Here is a 22683-nt window from a genome sequence, read left to right as displayed (position 1 = left end):
AGCATTAGCAAACCGGAAAAAAGGGATCACAAGTATGATATTAGAACCCAATCAGAGGAAACAAAACAAAACAAAACAAAACAAAGTAACCGGTGTACTTGTGGACCATCTCAATTTTAGATTCAGATGCTCTCATAGCCAGAAGCAGTGGCTGATATTTCAGAATATCAAAAGAAAGAACAAGGGAAAGAATTCCCAGATTCTAGAAAAAATGAACAAGCAGATCTGGCTCCTTGCATTCAAGAAGAGTCCACCATGCAGTCTCACCAGCTGCCCCAGATGCCGCCTTTCCCCACTTCTCATGACAATACCCGTGAAAGCACAAGGAAGGCAAAACCTTACACCATCTTAGACAGCTGAGACCCCTAAGGGCCAGGACCTGGGGCCGGCCGCTCGCTGAGTCAGCTGCAGGGACAGAAAGAGGGTCCGGTGGCCTCGCCTCACTGCTCCCCTTTGCTGCCTTACATTCAGACCCGGGGCCCCATGCACAGCTGGGAGCACCCAGCCCCTGCTCCCCACACCTGGTCACCCACCCTGAGGGGCTGTTCCTTGCAGGGGAAGGGCCCCTCCACCTTCCCCAGCCACGGGCTGAGGGCTGGGCTTTCCTCCCGGAGGGGCCCCTTTTTTGGAACATGCACAAAGGCCTCAGCAGCTACAGGGGCCTGCCTAGTGCTCTCCCCGCACCTGTGCCAAGGTGACACCAGGTGGGAACCCTGTCCACGGGGCCAGCTGCCCAGGACTCGAGCACAGGACCCCACTCTCTGTGCTGCTGGGGCCACCAGGAAGACACTGAGGCTGCAGACGCAGAAAACAATGGGGCAGGACTGAGGCCAGTGGGTGTGGGGCAGGGGCTGGGCCTGGCCACAGGTCAGGTGAGCACGAAGATGGGGGATTCCAGAGTGACAGGTGCGAGGGACGGTGCTTTCTTCACCGACTCCCTGCCACAAGCACAAAGAAAAGAGAGAACGCGGCAGGCGATATCACCTGGGCAGGGCGGGCTGTGAGGTGCAGCCTGCAGGAAGGGGTCAGGCTGGCTGCTTTAGGGCTCAGAGCCCAGGCTAATCCGTTCACGTCACGTTATCGACAAATACCAACCCAGTGCTAGGCAGGGCGGAGCAAATTAGGCTGATTTTTGAAGGGAACTTATGAAACAGAGATCTGGTTAGCACAGTTAAATGCAAATTTTAAAAACATTCTTGAAAAAGAAGCTGTATGTCTTCGTTTCCTAGCAGCAAAAACAAGTACCATACAAGGGGTTGGCTTAACAACATGAAATGATTCGTCCCGGCTTCAGAGGCTGGAAGGCTGGCTTCCTCCCAGCTCAGAGTCTTCTGGCTGCCGGAAATCTTCGGGGTTCCTTGGCTTTTCCGTCACATGGCAATGCCCACGGTGGCATCTTTTCTGCTCTCTTCTGGGTTTTGCTGACTTCCAGCTTCTGGCTGCTCCCCGTCGCTTCTCCTTCTGGGCCCAATTTCCTTGGCTTACAAGGACTTCCATGTTGGACCCAGGCCATCTCCCACCATGTGTGGGCACCCCTTAATTAATTACATTTTCAAAGGCCCTGGTTACAAATGGACTCACGCCCACAGGACCAGGGCTTGGGAACTGAATGTGCGGGGCCTTCTGTGGAAGACGTGATTCAATCCTCAACACCATAAAACGTCAAAAGAAAGAAAATTTTTAAAAAGCTACATTAATTACAATTTTTTAAAAATAAATCTAAAACCCCACACTGCATCAACAAAGGCTGAGAACTTAGAAGTAGGAGTGAATTCTCAAGTGGGAGGAACTAATTCACTTTCAACTCAAAAACTGTGATGAATGTAAGTAAAAGAACTTGAAGATTATACAACAGAATTAAAAATAGGCTATACTTTCCCAAAGAGTGGAGAAGATAAAAGCTGCGTAAAGTGTTTTTTTAAAAGCACAAAAACCAGAGAGTGTAGAAAAAAATAGTGAATATATATAATTTACAACAAATGTAAATCATATGAATTATCTTTTAAAGACAGACACCCTCAGACTGTATCGATAGAAAAAATAACTGCTATTCATAAGAGCACCAAAGGTTTTTAAAAGTAAAAAGATCAGCAAAAAGTGTTCCAGACCCATCCCAATAAAAAGGAGCACACGCAGTCCTCAGCAGACCTGCTCAGCAAATATTTGCAGCTCCCCTGCCTTTCAGGCTACAGTAGGGTGGCACTTCCATGCCACCTGGATGGCAGGTGTAGCAGGAAACCGTGTGCCCCTTCTGGGCAGAAGTGTGGAGGGCAAGTGAACAGGGTCATCGTAGCGTCTTCCCTCTGCTGCCAGGACGGGGGGGACCTCGAGAATGAAGTCTATCTGGAAGGGTCCCAGGAGGCACAATGGACAGAGCCCCCTCTGGGCCTGTGATGGCTAGCTAGTGTGGGCAAGAGAGAAGCTTTCATAGCTCCAGGCCTCTGAGATTTGGGGCTGTTTGTTACCGCATCATAACAAAGCCTCTCCTGACTGATACAAAGGGTTTCAGATCTTCACCCTAAGGAGAGGGAAATCCAAAGTGAAAAAAATCAAAGGAAAAGGAGTCATTCGATAATGACTGGTAAAGTTTCCAATAAAGATATAATGGTTGGCAAAAGGGGGATGCGAAATGAAACGAAATAAAGTTTCAGTGGCTGAGAGATTTCAAATGGAGTCAAGAGGTCACTCTGGTGGACATTCTTACACACTATATAGATAACACCTCCTAGGTTTTAGTGTATTGGAATAGCTAGAAGTAAATACCTGAAACCATCAAACTCTAACCCAGTAGCCTTGACTCTTGAAGACAACTGTATACAACAATGTAGCTTACAAGGGGTGACAGCATGATTGTGAAAACCTCATGGATCGCACTCCCTTTATCCAGTGTATGAATGGATGAATAGAAAAATGGGGACAAAAACTGAATGAAAAATAGGGTGGATGGGGGGGATGATTTGGGTGTTCTTTTTTACTTTTATTTTTTATTCTTATTCTGATTCTTTCTGATGTAAGGAAAGTGTTCAGAAATAGATTGGAGTGATGAATCCATGACTATATGATGATGGTACTGAGAACAGCTGATTGTACACCATGGATGATTGTATGGTATGTGAATATATTTCAATAAAACTAAATTTAATTAAAAAAAAGATATAATGGTCAGGAACCTTTATGAACAAAACATTACATTGAATTTATAAAAAAAAATCTACTAGCAATAAAGGAAAAGTCAACAGCTCCAATAAGGTAAGTAATGTCTTTCTATGACTCAGTTTCTTCATTTTTAACATGGCATCATCATGAGGATAAAGTGAGTCAATCATGTCTACAGTTCATGCTAAGCACTTGGTAAATGTCAGCTTCTGCTCCTGTGTGGCGGCTGTTTTTTTTATCTGATCATACCAAGAGTTCCCACAATGAATAATCACGCTAAAGGAAAGGAAATGTCAGACACTGGAGCAAAGAACTAGGCCAGAGGTTTGGGAAAACTTAACTCTGACAGCTCCCTGGAAGCTAGTGGACACCACTTTGTGTAAGTTCAGTGCTGACATCTTCTAGGGAAAGGTTTATCACTCTCTGCAACCCAAACATTCATCTTCAATGGCCAGGCCTTCATTTCCTTTGATCCTTCTCACATTCTATCACTCACCATTATTTAAGATAATCTCTAAAAGATGGGTACTGTATTTTCCTGACTTTCCACTAGACTTTCTCCCTAAAGTCTTTACTCATTTTCACAGTTGAAAGCAGGAAGGAAAATTAGCAAAACATGTCCTCTGACGGGCAGTTATTTAGGTTTAACTGGAAAAACGAGCTTTGGCTAACCAGAGGGGCTTGTTTTCTGTTAGATTTCTTTATCAATGTCACAGATCAAAAAGCACTTCAAAGCCAAATTCGTGCTTTTAAAAATTGAGTACACATTCCAAATTAAGATAATAAATGAACAGATCATAAAACGGGGTGGCAAGTTAGGATGAAAAAAGCCCTCATTCTTTCCACCCAGGACATAAGAACCTAAGGCAAACTTTTGCACCAAAAGTTTTTTTAACAAGAAGTTTGCAGAATGATCTTCTCAAGTCTGTCTTATCTTCACTTGTGCCAGGACAGGGAGCCCGGCTTTCCCGGCTGCTCAGAGAAGAAGGCTGGTGCACAGAGTGACACAGACACTCCCTCTTCTGCCACTGGCTCTGGTGGAAAGTGCAAGAAGCGGAGACTGTGTCTGGGGCAGGCAGGGGTCGGAGACTCAAAGAGAGACCCAAAGGCGAGGCCAGTTCCAGAGGGAGGAGGCAGGCAGAGGCCAGGGGCTGGGCCACCGAGGGGCTGCGACAGGCACCGTGACACACAGGGCTGCTGAGCCCTGCTCTCAACTCCACTGGTGATGCAAAACCCTCCCTCTCTGACAGTCACACTTAAAAAAGAACAACTTACACGCGGATGATTACTTTAAGGTGCCAGAGAATATTTGCATGGCTTTAAGTGTCTCCTGTCCCCACATTCACCAGCCTCGGCACTTGCTTTAACCCGACACAGCTTGTGAAACGCGCCCTCGGCACGTGGGACACCAGGCCCCTTCCCTGAGGGGGCCAGAGTTAGTGACCCGCCCCCAGTGGTTGGAGTAGGGACAGGGAAAAATGCTAAGTCTATGGCGGGGCAGTCTGGCAAACACCACCGTAGCCAAGTGATCAAGGTCAACATCACCGGTAACTGATCGTGTTGAAATCCTGTGCGTCTTGATATGACGAGAGGCAAGGGGCATGTGGGGATTGGACAGCGTCCCCCATAAAGGTGTGTTCCCATCTTAATCTGTGCTTCTACGAGTGTGAACTTGTTTGTGACTAGGACCTTGGAAGACGCTGTTATCAGCTAAGGGGTGGACTCATCTGTGAACGGGTGCTTTGAAGACCCTATCTAAATGATGAGGCCAAAGTGAACAAGAGCAGCTTTCATCCATCTGATAAGAGAATTTATAAGCAAAGGAAACTCAGACACAGTCAGCAGAAGCCAGAAGTAGGAGAAGCCAGAAGTCAGTGGAAACCACAGGAGGACACCACAGAGAGAGAGATCGCCATGCGATGTTGGCAGACACGCCGGCCAAGGAACCCCGAGGATGGTGGCAAGCCAGCACCAGACTACTACAGACGTCAGGAGAAAGCACGGCTTGCCGAGGCTTTGATTTTGGACTTCTAGCCTCCAAAACCATGAGACAATAAATCCCCGTTAAGCCACCTGGTGTGTGGCATCTGTCCTAGCAGCCTGGCAAACCAAGGAGGGCAGGTTGCTTCTGTGGACTTCTTCTGGAAACCCACAAACTCAGTCCAATCCGGAGAAAACACGACAAACCTGTTCCAGTTTGCTAGAGCCGCCGTTACGCAAAATACCAAAAATGGATTGGCTTTTATAAAGGGGATTTATTAGGTTACAAATTTACAGTTCTAAGGCCATAAGGTGTCCAAATAAATCTCCCTGGCAATGTGGGACATGACTCCTGGGGATGAGCCTGGACCAGGCATCATGGGATTGAGAAAAATGAAACAAAATAAGGTTTCAGTGGCTGAGAGATCTCAAATGGAGTCAAGAGGTCATTCTGGAAGTTATTCTTATGCATCATATAGATATCCCTTTTTAGTTTTTAGTGTACTAAAATAGCTAGAGGTAAATACTTGAAACTGTTGAACTGCAATCCAGTATCCTTGATTCTTGAAGGTGGTTCTATAACTATATAGCTTATATGGTGTGACTGTGTGATTGTGAAAACCTTGTGGCTCACACTCCCTTTATCCAGTGTATGGACAAATGAGCAGAAAAAAGGGGGACAAAAAGTAAATGAATAATGGGGGAAAAGGAGTATGAGATGTTTTGGATGTTCTTTTTTACTTTTATTTTTATTCTTATTTTTTGGGGTAATAAAAATGTTCACAATTTGATGAATGTACAACTATGTGATGATACTGTGAACAAATGATTGTCCACTTTGGATGACTGTATGGTATGTGAATATATCTTAATAAAACTGCATTTAAAAAAAGTGTCCAAACTAAGGCATCAATAAGAAGATACCTTCACCAAAGAAAGGCCAATGGCATCTGGAACACCTCTGTCAGCTGGGAAGGCACGTGGCTGGTGTCTGCTGGTCCTTTGCTCCCAGGTTATGTTTCAAAATGACTTTCTCCAAAATGTCTCTGGGCTTCTGACTTCACTTCTTTCTCTCAGCTCCTGTGCATCCTTGCTTCTTCCCCTGAGCTTCTTTGGGGCAAACTCTGGGCTTCTCTTAGCTTAGCATCTCCAAACGTCCTTCTGTCTGCATTTCCAAGAATCAGCAAGCATCTGGAACTGTCAGCTCTCTTAAGGACTCCAGCGATCTAATTAAGACCCACTCTGAATAGGCAGGCTCACACATCCATGGAAATAATCTAATCAAATGTCTCACCCACAGCTGGGTGTATCACATCTCCATGGAAACAACCTAATCAAAAGGTCCCACCACAAATAAGGGTGCATCCACAAGACTGAATTAGAAGAACATGGCCTTTCCTGAGATACATAACAGTTTCAAACCAGCACAACCCCCAAACGGAGGTCGTTTTACCAAACACCTGCCCACTACTCTTCAAAAGTGAATGAAAGACAAGGAAAGATGGAGAAACTGTCACAGATTGGAGGAAACTAAGGTGGCATGATGGCAAAGTGCAATGCGGAATCTTGGATTGGATTCTGTGACAGAAAAAAAAAGACTTCAGTGGAAAATCTGAGAAAAGCCACATGTAGTTCAGTCAAAAAAAAATTGCTTAGAACAGGTTAGCTCATCCCTTAAAGATGAGTCTAGCTAAGCTTTCCGAATTCATAAGCCACTCTCCAGCATTCCAAGCACTGGCATTCCCATCTGAGAGCTCTCCAACCTGCCACCTGCCTCTAACACATTAGCACCAATATGGTTCTCCTCTAAATGTTTTCAACCACCCCTGGTTTCTACAGGGTATTTTAGAACCACAGTGCTTGCATGAGCTTAAGGTCAGGCAAAGGCAGCTATTTATTGCACCTAGCAAGGTATATTAATACACCTAAATTCCTCCGGGACAAACCCAACACCTCAAAAGGGAAAACACACAGCAGAATGTCCTGCTATAGACATGGTCCAAATTCCTTTGGCCCCTGGTGGAGAGTCAGAGAGCTTAGCAGAGCTTTCCGGGACACAGTCAGTGCCTTTTAAGGGAACGCGATCTCACTGCACTGGCGACGGGCAGTGCAACCTGATCCCACACACCACTTGCAGTGGAGTGAACCTTCCATCATCGGGACTATTCAACTGGTTTTTCCCAAGAGCAGACATTACCGGAAAAGCAAATGGAGAGACACAAGAAAGAAAAAGTCTTAAAAATGAGGCTTTGGAAAGGGGACAGGTATGAGTGAGCACGGTTTCCTGCTTCAGCTATCGAGTCTATATCCTACTACTCAGCAAGGGGCTAGGGCAGCTGCCCAACCTGGCCAGGGTGAGGTGGAACCAGAATCAATACCTTGGCAAAGTAAATCCTTTCTGGTAGATCTTCGTTTTCCCATAAGTGGCGTTTGACAACCGTTTTGGAATTCTGTTCTTTCATAAAAATTCTTAATTTTCAAAAGTTACTGTGAAGTAAGGCTGAATCCATCCACCCACCCATCCACCCACCCATCCACCCATCCATCCATCCATCCATCCATCCATCCATCCATCCATCCATCCATGCATCCATCCAACATTAAACAATGGTAACAGTGTCCAGCTGGGTGCCGGGAAGCTGACTCCGGGCTCTTATTTGGGGAAAGGGGAGGGAAGCCAGTGAGAAGGAGTAGTTCCTTCACAAGCAACTTCAACCAGCCTGAAGGTTATGGAAATATTAATGCGTAGGATGGAAACGTGTCCCTGCCTCATCATGGCAAGAAAAAGAGCCATGATATCTCCATCTGGAATATCAGAGTAAATGCCACCTTCCACCTCTACCATTAGATCCACTAATTTCTCTATGGCAGTGGTTCTCCAACCTCATTGGGCATCAGAGTCCCCAGAAGGGCTTGTCTGAGCACAGGTGACCGGCCCCACCCCACAGTGTCTGACTCAGTGGGACCGTGCAGGTCCCCAGAATCAGCATTTCTAACAAGTTCCAGGGATGCGGATACTGCAGACTGGAGGTGATGTTTTGAGAATCACTCATTCCCGGCAAAATCAAACCCCCTCAACAATTCCAATCTTAGGTGTTTTGTTTTCTCAAAGTTGGTTTGAGCAAATGAACAGATACTCGTTCAGAGAAGCTGTTGTGAAAGTCCAAATCTGAGTGACTAGAATCTTCTAGATTAGCTGACCTGACTCCACTCCAGGAGGGACAAGGGCATTTTGCAGGTTCACTGTACAATTAACATCTGCAAAATGCAAGTGAAGATACAGAACCAATATAGAAAAGTACCCTCAGATGCCGATCATTATGTAGAGGCAGGTGCAGATCACCACCATCTTACACTGCAAAGCCCCATAGGGTTAGCGCGCATTGTCACAGATGTTCTCTCACTTGACCCTCACATTAATTCTGAGTTGGTAGGCGGGCGTTTATCCCACTTTGTAGACAAGGATGCTGAGCTGAGGCAGGGTCAAGCAACTTGCCCTGAGTCAGGGATCCTGGGGTGTAGTCTGGGGTTGGAAGCAGGAGCAGAGCCTGGAGAGGAGCCTGGAGCCAGAGGCAGGAGCAGAACCTGGAGCAGAACCCAGAGCTGGAAGCAGGAGCAGAGCCTGCAGCTGAGGTAGGAGCAGAGCGTGGAGCTGGAGGCAGGAGCGGAACTTGGAGCAGAGCCTGCAGCTGGAGGCAGCAATGGAGCCTGGAGAAGAGCCTGGAGCCAGAGGCAGGAGCAGAGCCTGGAGCAGAGACTGGAGCCAGAGGCAGAACTAGAGCTTGGAGCAGAGCCCAGAGCTGGAAGCAGGAGCAGAGCCCGGAGCTGCAGGCAGGAGTGGAGCCTGGAGCGGGAGGCAAGAGCCATGCTGGAGCAGAGCCCAGAGCCGGAAGCAAGAGCCAGCCTCTGCTGCTTACCACAGAGCTCTCATTCGTCATGTGGGTGGCAGGCAGCAGTCTCTGCACACGAGTCTGTGGTGGTTCCATGGGGCGTGTGCACCGAGGAGACTCACTGGGCCGCAGACCAGCAGGAGCTGGCCCGCTGAGCGCACATGTCGAGGACAGGCACATCCTGAGCGCCACGTGTGCGCCACCTCATCTGGTCCTCACAGCCACCTATGATCACCTCCATTTACAGGGAGAAACTGAGGCTTCATCCATTCGCTGTGTGCCGGGGTCTGTGGCAGGCTCCCGGGGTCCACCGGTGATGGCCTAACGGGGTGGGGGTGGGCGGAGCCGGAGGGAAAGGGCAGCCCGGCCCAGAGGTGCGGCCAGAGGAGCTGGGCGAGCAGGTGGGTGGGAAGGGGCATGTCCCAGGCCTGGGGTGGGAGGCCGGGAAGTGAGGCTGCCCACAGCGCCTGCACTGACGGGAGGCCTGGAGGAGGGAGAGCCCCCCAGGCAAGGGCGGGGGGCAGAGCACTTACTGCAGATGAGGCAGGGGCCTGGGCAGTTCACAAGGCCACCTCGTGTCCTCCCAGCGGCTACAGCCGTCATTCTACAGACTGACGCCTGAAGGCAGGGGAAGAGCCACGTCCCACATCCAGCTGGAAGCAGAGCTGGCCCACTTCCACGTTTCCCGGAGAAATGAAGCCTCCATCAGCTGATACGGACAGGGCCCAGGAAAGGAAGCAGGACACGACAGCCGCCTAAAACGATCTCCACGCAGCCGTCCTGAGGGCCAGGCTCAGCCTCATCGGAATTAATCCAAAATTTATAAGCTGGATACATGACCATACAAACAGAAGTCATTATAGCTATCCAATGGAGTGTATATTATGCTGAGCATGTGTAATATAACAGATGGTAAAAGACTAGAAGGAAATATCACAAAAGCTTATTAGTGGAATTATGATTGATTTCCACCTGTTATACTTTTTGATATTAAAAAAATCATATTAAAACACAAGTTGTAGGATAGTAGAAATTAGGGTATAACCTGTGTTCTGGTATATTAAAACTGCCATTATGCAAAATATCAGAAATGGATTGGCTTTTGTAAAGGGGATTTATTAGGTTACAAATTTACAGTCCCAAGGCCATAAAAGTGTCCAGTCTAAGGCATCAACAAGAGGATACCTTCACTGAAGAAAGGCCGACGGTGTCACCTCTGTCAGCTGGGGAGGCACATGGCTGGTGTCTGCTGGTCCTTTGCTCCTGGGTTCTGGTCTCAAAATAGCTTTCTCCAAAATGTCTCTGGGCTTCTCTCTTAGTTTCTCTCTCTCAGTGCCTGTGCATCCTTGCTTGTTCTCCCAGGGCGTTTCTCTCTAAGCATCTGGGGGTCCTCGCCTAGCTTCCCTGGGGCAAGATCTAGGCTTCATCTCTTAGCTTAGAATCTACAAATGTCTTTCCGTCTGCATCTCCAAGTGTCTGCATCTGTCTTGGCCCCTTGATTAAACTAATCAAGACCCAACTTGAATGGGTGGGATCACACCTCCATGAAAATAACCTAATCAAAAGGTCTCACCCACAGTTGACTGGGTCACGTCTCCATGGAAACAACCCAACCAAAGATCCTACCCATAAGTCTGCGCCCACAAGGTTGGATTAAAATAACTGGTTTTTGTGGGGGACATAATAGATTCAAACCAGCACAACCAGCTACACTGTAAGTTAATCCTCCCACAATACATTGTATTCAGTATAATTATTAACAATCCTTTGTCCCATTTAGAAAATATTAGAAAAGACACTTAGGAAAGAAAAAAAAAATTGCTTAAAACGGTGACACTTTTCATTAAAACAAAAATCCAAGTAGAAAAGATTTATCAAGCCAAAAGGAACACTCAGGCTGCATTTTCAACTTGTGAAAGGGATACTATACTTGTGCATTTTTCTTTTGCCGTTGTATATAAAAAAGGAACAAGGAGTCGGAACCACTGAGGTGAATACGGGGCGCACTGACATCCTGCAGGGCCCAGGAGGGGGGCTCACAGTTCTTCAGCCAAGAGAGTAGGACAGGCACCCGGGCCCAGGCAGAGAACGGGGGGCAGTGCCCACGCGGTCACGTCACGTTCTCTCACTGACAAAAGGAAGAAAGCGGGGCTGCAGGCTGCACATTAAAGAGCAAGGCAAGGTAGAGAAAACGTTCGAGCTGAGAGCCACAGAGGGTAACCAGGAGGGGGTCTCCCAATAAGAGGAGGGGTCTAGAGATCTATTTAAAGAAGGTCAGCTGTGACTAACAAAAGCAATGGGCCTTTTGAGGAGACACAGGGCAATTTTAGTCCTGTGGAAAAGCGGGGGTTGCTGGTCCTTTTGTTGTCCAAGATCTAGCCCCCTTCTGATCCGAAGGGGCCTCCTGGATGGGGTGCAGCCCTCGTGGGCCACCACTCCCACCCCCACTGGTGAGGCTGACTGGGGCATCTTCCCTGACCCCTCCCCAGCCACACCCGGGATTGGAGCCAGTGGGTCATGCGGAGGACGACGGAGTCAGGGAGAAAGAGCCCAGCTCCATGTTCAGGCAAGTTCTCTCCCTGATGGCGAGAGCCGGGGGCAGCGGGAGAGCCGGGTCCTGCTCCTTCACAAGGCTGGCCCTGCACCCACTCAGCCGACGGGCAGGGCCAGTCCTCAGCGGTGCTGACCACAGCGGCTGTGGGGACGAGCTGGCCCGGCCGCCTTACTCCTGGAGCATTCCCTGGATGGTCCCACCTGGTGCCTCTCTCTGGAGAGGAAGAAAGTTCTGCAGCCCCAGAGGCAGGAGTCCATGCATCGCTGGCCTGTGGTCTGGCACTGGCAGGCTTGTCAGACCAAGGTCACCCAAGTGCACCCTAGAGAAGCCTGAAAAGGGGTTTCTCAGACAGACAGGAAGGAGGCCCGTGGCTCATTCACCTGACTTAGGAGACCACCTCTCCCGGACCCACCTTCGAGCCAATCCATTTTCCACGGGGGCAGCGGGAAGACGCTGCTGCACCTGCAGGTGAAGGCTGCAGGGCCCCCTTTGCTCGCTCGTCGGCCATCAGCTCAAGCACACACCTGGAAACCAGCCAAGCATCACCGAATGTGCAACTGATGTCCCAGTTTCCTCTGCACGGCCTGCTCCTAAAACAGCTCCATCCTATCATTCAGGGCGGGTGGGCCCCTCGGTGAGAATTTCAATGAGGTTTAAACAGAGGACCGTCAGAGTCAAAGCCGCTGGTCTGGTCAGCCCATGCTTTGAGCCCCTGCTGGAGGACAGCCACTGTCCCTGACAAGAGCGGAGGCTCCGGGATTCTGCAGCCGAGGCAAGCCGAAGGCACAGACCCTCAAGGTGGCAATGAAATGTGAAAGCCTGGCTGTCACCCTGGGCTACTGTGTCCCAGGGGACATTTGGCAATGTCTGGAGACAATTTGGTTGTCACTACTAGGGGTGGAGGCCAGGGGTGCTGCCTGACATCCTACAAGGCACAGGACGGCCCCGGAATGAAGAACGAAGAATGACCCGACCCAAATGAAAACAGTGCCGAGGCTGAGAAACCCTGGTGTAAAACAAAGTCAGAGGAAATCCGTCAGGCAGTGAAATGAGGAGTCGGACAACCACGGGGCCACCACCTAGCTCAGCTCACGTGGCCGCAACACAGGCTGGCTGGAGGCCCGGGTTAAAAATAGGCAGGTGACTGTGTAGCCTCTGAGAGGTCAGGTAAGGCCAAAGAGCAACAGCGGGAGCAAGGCCTGGGTGTCGGGGTCCATCACCACACGGGACGTTCACCCAAGAGGTGGGTGCCAAGGCTGCCCCGCCGGAGAAGGAAGCAGCTCGAGAAATCAGACAGCAGCTTACAGCTAGGTCTAAAATTCTAGATGGAGAAGCAGAAACACTATCGAGAAGAGAGGGCCCTTTATGCCCCCCTGCAGAGAAGGGCAGCCAGGCTCTACACTCGGACGAGGACTTCACTCTGTGTTCGAGTCCGAGGAGATCATCTTGCCCCTATTTTCCCTCATTTCTTTCCCACACGCTGCTCTCCCTTCTCTCCATAACCCCCTTCTCCTCCCAGCCCTCATCTTTGTTTTTTTTACCATTTTTATTGTGAAATATAACACATGTACAGAAACGTAGTAACTTGCAAAGTACAGTTTAACAAGTAGTTATAGAGCAAATTTCAAAGTATGTTATGGGTTACAATTCCATAATTTCAGTTATTTCCTTCTAGCTGTTCTAATACAATAGAGACTAAAAAAAATATCGAATGATTGAGTAGTCATAGCTCTAGCAGTTACTTCGGCTATCGGACATCGCCATCAGCCCTCATCTTATGGGAAGGTGATTAGCAATTCCTGGGGTGCACCCCACCCAGACAAGTGTTGGGGTCTCCTTCTAGACAAGTACACAGCCACCACGGGGTAGAAGACGAGCCCCCACCATTGAGTGAGCCCCGACCAGGTCCCGGGCCCCACAATCTGCACTTTGTTTGCATTCGTGTTGTTTCTCTTTGATAGGCCAAGGGACGAAGAGCTGGGCACGGTGATTCCCCATGGTGGCACCACTTAAAAGGCCTGACCACACCCCTGCCACCAACCCACACGCTTTCCTCCGGTGGATGCAGCCTCGGCCTCGCCCAGTCAGGCCTGAGATAGCGGAGCCCGGCCACCTGCACCAGCTCTCACTCTTCATGCAAATATTCCAGAACAGAGAGCCTCTGCTGCAGGGCAGCTCAACAAAGAACAAATCGCTGCTCGAGGGCTGCACTGTTCAGTGCAACAGCCATGAGCCCCTGTGGCTATTTATATTTAAATCAGTTAAAATTAAACACATTTTTTGAAACAAAATAAAGTTTCAGTGGCTGAGAGATTTCAAATGGAGCTGAGAGGTCACTCTGGAGGTTATTCTTATGCACTACACAGATCTTGGTAGTTTTTAGTGTATTGGAACAGCTAGAAGAAATACTTGAAACTATGGAAATGCAACCCAGTAGACGGGATTCTTGAAGACAATTGCATAACTATGTAGCTTACATGGAGTGACTGTGTGATTGTGAAAACCTTGTGATCACACTCCCTTTATCCAGTGTACGGATGGATGAGTAGAAAAATGGGGACAAAAACAAAATGAAAAAATAGGGTGGGATGGGGCCGGGGTGGGGGGATGGAATGCTTTTGGTGTTCTTTTTTACTTTAATTTTTAATGCTTAGTTTTATTCTTTTTGGAGTAAGGAAAATGTTCAAAAACTGATTGGGTCGATGAATGCAAAACTATACGATGGTACTGTGAACTGCTGATTGCACACTTTTGATGACTGTATGGTATGTGAATATATCTCAATAAAACTGAATTTAAAATTTAAAAAAATTAAAAAAAAATTAAATACACTTTTAAAATCCATTCCTCAGGTACCCAGGCCCCATTTCCGGTGTTCCACAGTGATGCTAGTTGTTTGGCCAACATGGAAATCCCGTCTCTTTAAGTGTAAACCTTGGAAAACCCCACAATTTCCCATATGCCTAAGGGATGTCATAAAGGAAAGTAAAAAAGAAAAATGAAAGAAAACAAGAAAAAGGGTAGAAAAATGGATAAACTTACAAGACACAGGTTAAACACATAATGAACAACTTTAGATCTCCTGGTTTTTTATTTTCAAATATTATCATGACCACTATGTGCTTTTTTTCAGTTACACCCATAGGCCAAGAAGTGGGTGGAAACATTGCAGTATAACCCTCCGGTGCAGGTACCCGACAGCTCTGGCTCGGACGCACTTGCTGATCCAAGGGTTTGCCCAGTGCCAAGTCCATATCACATTCTGCCTATCTAAACCCTTCGGGTATTTTATACTTGTTTTATGAAAAGTATCTCTCAGATCTTAGATTATTTTCCAAGCAAATAAATGAATTATTCTTGAACCCTGAAACTCTGAAAATCTTATTTTTTAAATAACTTTCTTTGCTTGCTTAATTTGGCATTTTATTCCATCTCAGTAAAAGAATCCCATGATAACTAGCCACCTTGTTTGACCCGTAAGGATGCTGGAGGTTAACTGCTCTCCTCTGGTGTAAGTCTCGGCTTAATTTTTAATTAGCTTCTCAACCCCTCCAACCCCTTTAATCAAAAACAAACCTTTATATCTGTAGCCATCACATTAGGGAAGTTTTCCTTGTTAGTATCAAGTGAAGTCTCCTCCCTCCCTGGCATGTAACCGAGGGAACGGCCTTGGAAGCGAGAGACGTGGGTTCAGCCCCGGGCTGCGTGGCAGTGCCCTGGGAGATAGCGTCTGGTACCGGAGCCTCGGCCCCACTTCGTCCTCACACGTGAAGTTGTCCTGACAGCTCTCCAGGGCCTCACTCTCAAATATGAACAGACAGCCAAGGGTCACCCCACATCTGGGGAAAGACTCCAGAATGAAAGACAGAGGCCAAGACACACAGAGGAAGAGAAGAAATAGGAATAAAGGGACCAAGATGCAGGTAACAGAAGAAAATTTCAGGAAAAAAACAGAAAACCGCCATGACCATCCTCAGACGTGTCAGAAAAGACACTGCATTAGGCATTAGTGAATCAAGAAAGGATGCTATAAGAAAGGAACAGAAACAACCATCAAAAAAATTCTTAGAAATTAAATGTAGAACAAATAAATCTAGTAGAACAGTTGGAAGATAAAGTTGAGTAATCTCCCATAAAACATCACCAAAAGATAAAATGTTGGAAAATAAAGTGAAAAAGAGATTTTATTCAAACAATAGGAGTTTGTGAGAGAACAGATAAAACGGTGGAGTGGAGAAAACATTGAAGGAAATTTCCCAGAACTTTAGGATGCAAGTTTCCAGATTAAACGGACCCAATGAATGCTCACAAATGAAACAAACAAACAAAAAACTTTAACACTGAAGATAAAGGGAAGATCCTAAAAGTTTCTGGAGAGTAAAGCCAGGTATATCATACAAGATTCTGAAAATATATAAGGTATTAAATGTCTCAAAGCAATCCTGAAAGTGAGAATAAAATGGAAAAAAAAGTACCTTCAAAATTGTGATAGAAATCTGTTTTTAAGTTTACTTTATTGGATAGGTTATACAATCACTTGATTCAAATATCAAAATACTATGAAAAGTACACTTGAAAAGTTGGCTTACCCAATCCCCTACCTCTCTTCGAGTATATTCTGCCAGTATCTCTTTATGCAAATGCAGGCAAATTACATTATTTCTCATACAAGGGATAGCACACTCTGTCTGCTTCTGCAATTGCTTTTTTCAGTTCACAGTTTGTCCTGGAGATTAGAATACATAGAGATCTTCTTCATTCTTTGGAAAATTACTTTGACTGCAGTACTCTATACCCAGCCAAACTATCAGTCGAGTGTGAAGGCGGAATAAAGACATTTCCAGACAGACATGCAAACACTCAGAAAATGCATCTTCTCCCAGAAAGCCACTAAAGAATGGTGGCAAAGGGGATGACAGCCATCTCCAACCCCGAGTGCACCCAGAGCAGACTGGTTCTAGAGGGCAGAGGTCTCCAGGAGGGAAATGTCCTAGGGGGATCAAATGGAATTGACAGATTATCTGATCTGCTTGGTCATTTAGGAAGCAGTGGAAAAGTCTATGACTATTTAGTGATAGCCAGGTGGACCAACGGGGGGGGGGTGCATAAACAAGACATGATGAAGTGCAGAAAAAGCAGAAAGTCATGCAAGGAAGGAGATGTTACAGCCCACCCTTGGCCCTGCAGTGAACGCCGGGAACATCGTCATTGTCACCAGCATTTACTGAGCACATGCTATGTGCCATTGTTGGGGTTTTAAATTTTTTTTCTGAACTACCTCATTTTACCCTCACACCAACCCTGTGAGAAGTGTTAAAATTCTCCCATCTCACATATTCCTGGGGCTTGAAGGGTTAAGTAAATGTCCTAAGTCATGAAAGAAAGTGGCAGATTCAGGATCTGGACCCAGGAAATCTGGCTCTAGCACCCATACTCTAACCAGCCTATCATTCTGCTGGTGACTATTTAACTCGAAACTACAATGTATCCAAGGTGGGAAGACTAGGAGAGAGAAACGTGGGGAGACAGCCAGCGCTGATCCTGGGAATACCAAGTCCTCATCCATCAGACCAGGAAGTCAACAGACAGAATCGAAAACTGATAAATCAACACACAGTGCACTTGCTTACTATTTACAAACTTAGAGATAATTACCAGATCGTTCAGGGTCTTGTGGGCCATTACGGGACTTGGCTTTTACTAAGTGACATGAGAAGCTGCTGGAGAATTTTAATTAGAGAAGGGACGAGATCTGACACATTTTTAAAGGACCACCCAGCTGCTGAGTGGAGAAAAGCCTAAGAATATGGGGCAAGGGTAAAAACATATACATTACTCTGATTAATAAATTCATTTTTAAGAGATGAAAGAACGAGAAAAGGAGAGGACAGGCCCAGCAGGGTGAGACGAGCGTGGGCCTGCGTCCCGTGGAATGCTCGGCCGGACGGCTCAGAGGTCAGTCGGGGGCATCCGTCCCGGGGGTGGGAAGCAGGTCTGCCTGGCTGGAGGGCACGGTCTGGAAAAGGGCCTTGGACAGAGCCAAGAAATTGATCTTGGCACCACGTGGACACCAGATCACCTTGGGTGAGCCACTTCCTGCCTCTGAGCTCCTTTTCCATAGGTCAAGTGGAGACGCCACAGAATCGTCTGATGGGATTTAATGGAAAGCTCCCAAGAACACCTGAGCCACAGGAGGCCACAGAAGAAACCTAAGTCCCAAATGCTCTCCTTTCCCTTTCCCGCACCCCAACAACGTTCACCGGTGAGGAACCCTGGTTCCATTAAACCCCGCAGCCTCTTCATGTCATCCAGGGACACATCACAACCCTAATGCCAGACAAACCAAGCACTGAAGATTCACCCAGAGACAGGGATGGGGGACAGTGGGCCTTCTGGTAGACCCAGGTGGGGGAGGGGGTCCCGGGCCGTCAGGGGCCACGGACACCCAGAGCTAATATCCTCACTCCGCCTCTAATCAGAACCTTCTTGTCTGTGTCCCCCCACAAGCTCAGGCTTTGGGATGAACATCTGCCTGGAACCCTCATCTTAACCACATTCTAACGCCTCACAGATGACACGCCGAGATGTGTGTCCGTCTTAAGAGGACTGGCTGAGGAAGGGCCTGGAGTTTCTCAGCAGTGGCCGAGTTGGACATCGACGCAGGACAGCTCATCGCCAATGGCCCTCACTGTTGGAAGGAGGGGCAGGACACCGAATGCAAACCAGCGGGAACCCTGGACGACATGACCCGGTCAGTGTCCTGTTGGTTTTTATCCTCTGGCCAGCCTCAGAAAAACAAATTCATGAAGACAAGGGTTCAAGTGAAGTGAAACAGGTTGCAGCACGAAGCCCTCATCAGGAGTGTGTCCAGGTAAATGTCTGGCCCCACATCACCTCACCTGAGACTTCACCTGAGGATGTGGGTCGGAATCAAGGCCCCGGAATGTGCCCCCTGGGGGCTGGACCACTGCCTGGACCGCACGGTCCCCAGGGGGCTGCACCAGCCAGGTGCCACAGGAAGGGAGAGTGAGGGTCCCAGAGTGACCCAGATTCCCGGGGGCCATTCTGAAAAGAACTCTTGTGCATCCAACCCCCAGCCTGGCTGTCTAAGGGCCTTGAGGCCTGGGGAGGAGAGAAGAGAGGGTCCTTCAGCACAGGCTGATCTAAGGGAGCTCTCTGAGAAGGACTGGCGGGGGGGCAGGGCACTCAAGTAAAAGGGGCATTTAGGGCAAAAATATCCTACATTGATGAGACTACCTGAAATGAGGAAGAGGATTGTCTTAAGTCAAGTTCCCCGGGAGCGGAGCCTGAGGTAGGGATTTGGACGCAAGTGATAGATGGAGGCAAGACCTTCAGCGGAAGGGGAGTGTGGGAGGCAGGGGGAGGTCGCAGCCGGGTCCTGCCTCCAGCCGGGTCCTACGGGGAGCTCTGGAGCGTAAATTGCCCCAGAGCTGGTTCCATCTCGAGGCAAGGGGGGTGGTAGCTTTTTGTATCCTCAAATCAGTCAGTGGCTGCCTGGGGTGGGGGTGGGGTGTAGAGAGGTCACCCCTGCCCCCTGGGAAGGGGATGGGGGCAGCCGGGAGCCCTGGGTGAGGACACGGGTCACAGTGATGCCATCTAGGAGAGAAGGGGGCCCCAAGCACACAGGGCCACAGACCGAACAACAAACTCACTGCAACTTCCAAAGGGCCGCAAAGTTTCCCAGGCCGCTCTCACACGGTACTTTCCTGTTTTGGGAAAGGTGTTCTTCATTCGAGAGGAATATTTTGAATTGCCCCAGGCGTCGTGAGAGCAAAATGGTGCTTTACTCAGGGGAAGCACGCTAAATGAGAAATCGGAGTTGCTATCAAAAATCACCAGCAGAATGTTAAACATGGTAGGAGAAAAAATACAGCTGCTTTCAAAAGGCCTCTCCCAGAAGGTGAGAAACGCAGCTCAGGCCTTGGGTGACGATGGCGTCCCAAAGGGTTTACTGAACCTTCCTCCTGCTGCCCAAATGCCAAGACAGACAAGGGAGAGAAAAACAGTCTGCTCACACGAATGCATCGGCAGCATCTTAAAATCACACCTCCGTCCACTGTAAACGTGCCTGGAGTATAAGCCCTAGCGCAACTCCAGATGTAAACCTAACACCTCAAATGTTTCACCCTCACTGCTTCCGACCCCTACCCGAGAAAGTCCAAACCCCTCGGCAGAGAAAGCCGAGCTCTCCACGAGGGCCCCCTCCTGACCAGCCCCCACAAAGGCCCCCCAACCTGTCCAGTCCCCACAAGGGTCCCCCACTCATCCAGTCCCCGCGAGGGCCCCCCACCTCTCCAGTCGCACCCCTGCTCTCCCCCACTCGCTCAAGGCTGCCAGGGAACTGGGCTGCAGCTTTCCCCAAGACTCTGACCTCCTGGTGACCTCGGCCTAGAATTCTCCGCTCACCCTCCGGAGCATTCCTGACGCCTGGCAGGACTTCACTGCCTCCTCTTCCACCTTCCTAGGAGCAGCCAGATCCACTGAGGACTCCGTGCCTCCAATGCGCTGAACCCTGTGGCCCCAGGGATGGGCCTGATGGGCCAGAGGACTGAGCCAGTCCCCTTGCCCAGGGACCGGCGGGACCCCTGAGTCAACTGCCCCCACAGAGGCTGGCTCAGGGGTGACCAGGGAGGCACGGGCTCAGGAGGGGAGGCTGGGGATGGTGCAGCACTGGCCACTGTAGTGCCTGTCAGCCTGGGGACGTGGTCACCTGCAGAGGACCACACAGCAAGTACCTGCAGGGGTGCCGGAGGAGAAACGGAGCCGGAGCGGCCGGTGAAGTTAACCAGGACTCCTGCCCTGCCCCCAGTCTGCATCAGCAGCTCTGTCACTGACATCAAAGCACCTCCCCAAACACCTTCAAAAACAGTCCAAGATGCTACTTCCTCCAGGAAGCCACCTCTGATCACCACCCCTAGTCCCCAAAGCTAGATGAAATTCACTGTCATTTTCAAACTTCAGGGTGCTCCATTCTGGTCCTTTTCAAACCAGATCACTTCCTGTTTTCTATTATTATTTATCTACCAGCCATTATCCCTTTCCAACTCAACTCCTGGAGGGTGGGTCCACGTGGGGTTCATTCCTGACCCCCAATCTCCCTAGGACAGCGATTTGAACATCATGCTATGAGCGAGTAAGAAAGCATTACATTTATTTAGGAAAATTTTGTTAATTTGCATTTGAGAACTCTCAAGAACTCCATGATGAATAGATATGTGTCAGTCGAATGGTGGTTCTAAATACCACAGTTAAGAAATATAACTCAATCTGTAGCAGAACATAAAATGTTGTACCCGCTTCTTCCAACTGTATATATTCCTCCGGCCGTGTGTAACTGCTGCACCCATGGCTGATTCTTACCGGGAGGACGTGTGTGGGAGAAGATCTCAGAGAGACCCAGCACAGAATTATGCACTTTACGGAAGCAACTCACCTTTCTCCTGACAGCCATGGGGGCTTCTTTTTCCCCACTTGAGAGGAAAACACAAGTTCAGAGGAGTCCTTTCCTAGGACCCCACAGCAGGTGGGGACCTGTGCAGTTTGAAAACCAGGGTCAGGTCGGACTCTAAAGTCTATCTGTGTCCTGCCAACCTGCATCTCCCTGGTGGGAGGCAAGACAGTGAGCTCCAGGTCAGGCAGGACCACAAGCACCATCAACCCCGGTGAATTCCCTGGCATTTAGTTTCAATCTATTTTTATCAAAACCAGCCGATAAGGAGGGGGAGACTTTGGGAACTCTCATTCTTCTCATTCCTCGCCCCTTAACCGCTGACCTGCAGACATGGCCCACACTCATCAGCCCCCTCTGGCCTCCCAGAAAACAGGTTTGCTCGGATAGACTTATCACAGGAGGGGATGACACTCAAGGCACTGCGATTAGCAAATGTCTATATTTAGCCTTGTACCTTTTTTTGCTTATTGATTAATACAACAGATACTTACACACATCAACTGGGTGCTGGGCTGTCACATTGTTTAACCGTAACATTGAACGCAGGTGGGAGAGAACGTGCACGTCTACAGAGGGTGGCCACGGGGCGCCTCGAATTTGCTGCACATGAAGCTCATTACCAGCCGTGATCTCTCAGCACAGAAAACTTTGCCGAGAGCCTCTCGGTGCGCCTGGCCCGTTTTCAAGCTCAGAACAGAAACACGCTTCACATGACCCCCAAGTTCACCCCAAGCGGCAGCCAGCGCTACAGTGACGACAAACGTCCGCCGACCCGACCCGGGCGACTCGGCCAGGGCCATGCGGGCCTGCAGGGACCGTCCTCCGGGCCTCCAGGGCCGGGCCTGCATCCCTGCTCACCCCCCGCCCCCATGCGGTTCCACAAAGCCGGGCGCTCGCCCCCCACGCAGCGGGGCCCGGGGCCACCTCCGGCCGCTCGCGGCGTCCCCACCCCGGGTGGCCGGGGACGCAGCAGGGGCAGCGTCGCCAGCCTGTCCCCGGGGCCGCGGTATCGTGCGCCTCGCTCCGCGCCCGGGGTCGGTGGCCCTGCCCTGCCCTGCGGACGCGCGGCCGCACCGCCCACCCACCCGCGGCCTGACAGCTGCGCGCCCCGCAGCCCTCCCCGCCCGCCTCACGGGCCCGGCCCGGCCCGCTCACCTCGCGCGCGATCTGGTTGAGCGCGTCGTCCTCCGCCGTGAGCCGCTCCCGGTTGGGGAGCCGCTTGCGCCCCGAGCCCTGGGTGCCCATGTCCTCGGCCGCGCCGCCCGCAGCTGCCACCCGCGCCCCCGCCGGCCCCTCCGGCCTCGCCCGCGCCCCTCCCTCCGCCGCGGCGTCATGGCGTCAGCGGGCGCGGGGACGAGCGGGCCGGGCGCGGGGACGCGGGGACGCGAGGTCCGAGGGGGCCCCGGGGGACCGCGGGCGAGCGACCCGGGCGCAGGGACGTGGGGACGGGGAGACAACAAGAGCCAGGGGGATCCGAGACGGGAGGCTTGCGCAGGGATGCGGGGGCGCCAGGGGGATCCGGGGGGCCGGGGGAGCCCGGGGGACCGGGGGTGGGCGGCCGGCACGGGGACGCCGGGACGCCGAGGCCCGGGGATGCCCAGGGGATCCCGGGCGAGCGGGCCGGGCGCGGG

General features: G+C 50.0%; 1 protein-coding gene across 4 annotated transcripts in view; it reads right to left on the bottom strand.

Annotated features, from left to right (window-relative positions):
• LRRFIP1 (LRR binding FLII interacting protein 1) overlaps positions 1–22324 on the bottom strand; it is a 139330-nt gene extending 117006 nt beyond the window's left edge. For all 4 annotated transcript variants that reach the window (XM_037849399.1, XM_037849400.1, XM_037849393.1 and 1 more), the window contains exon 1: positions 22208–22324. In XM_037849399.1, coding sequence (XP_037705327.1) covers positions 22208–22297 — 90 coding nt within the window. In that variant the 5' untranslated portion in view covers positions 22298–22324. The remainder of the gene's footprint in view (positions 1–22207) is intronic.
• Between the last annotated feature and the right edge of the window lie 359 nt (positions 22325–22683).

The sequence above is a fragment of the Choloepus didactylus genome, chromosome 9 (genome assembly GCF_015220235.1).
Source record: "Choloepus didactylus isolate mChoDid1 chromosome 9, mChoDid1.pri, whole genome shotgun sequence".
In the NCBI taxonomy this organism is placed as follows: domain Eukaryota; kingdom Metazoa; phylum Chordata; class Mammalia; order Pilosa; family Megalonychidae; genus Choloepus; species Choloepus didactylus.
The sequence above is the reverse complement of the archived record's forward strand: the minus strand, read 5'-3'. Positions and strand labels throughout refer to the sequence as shown.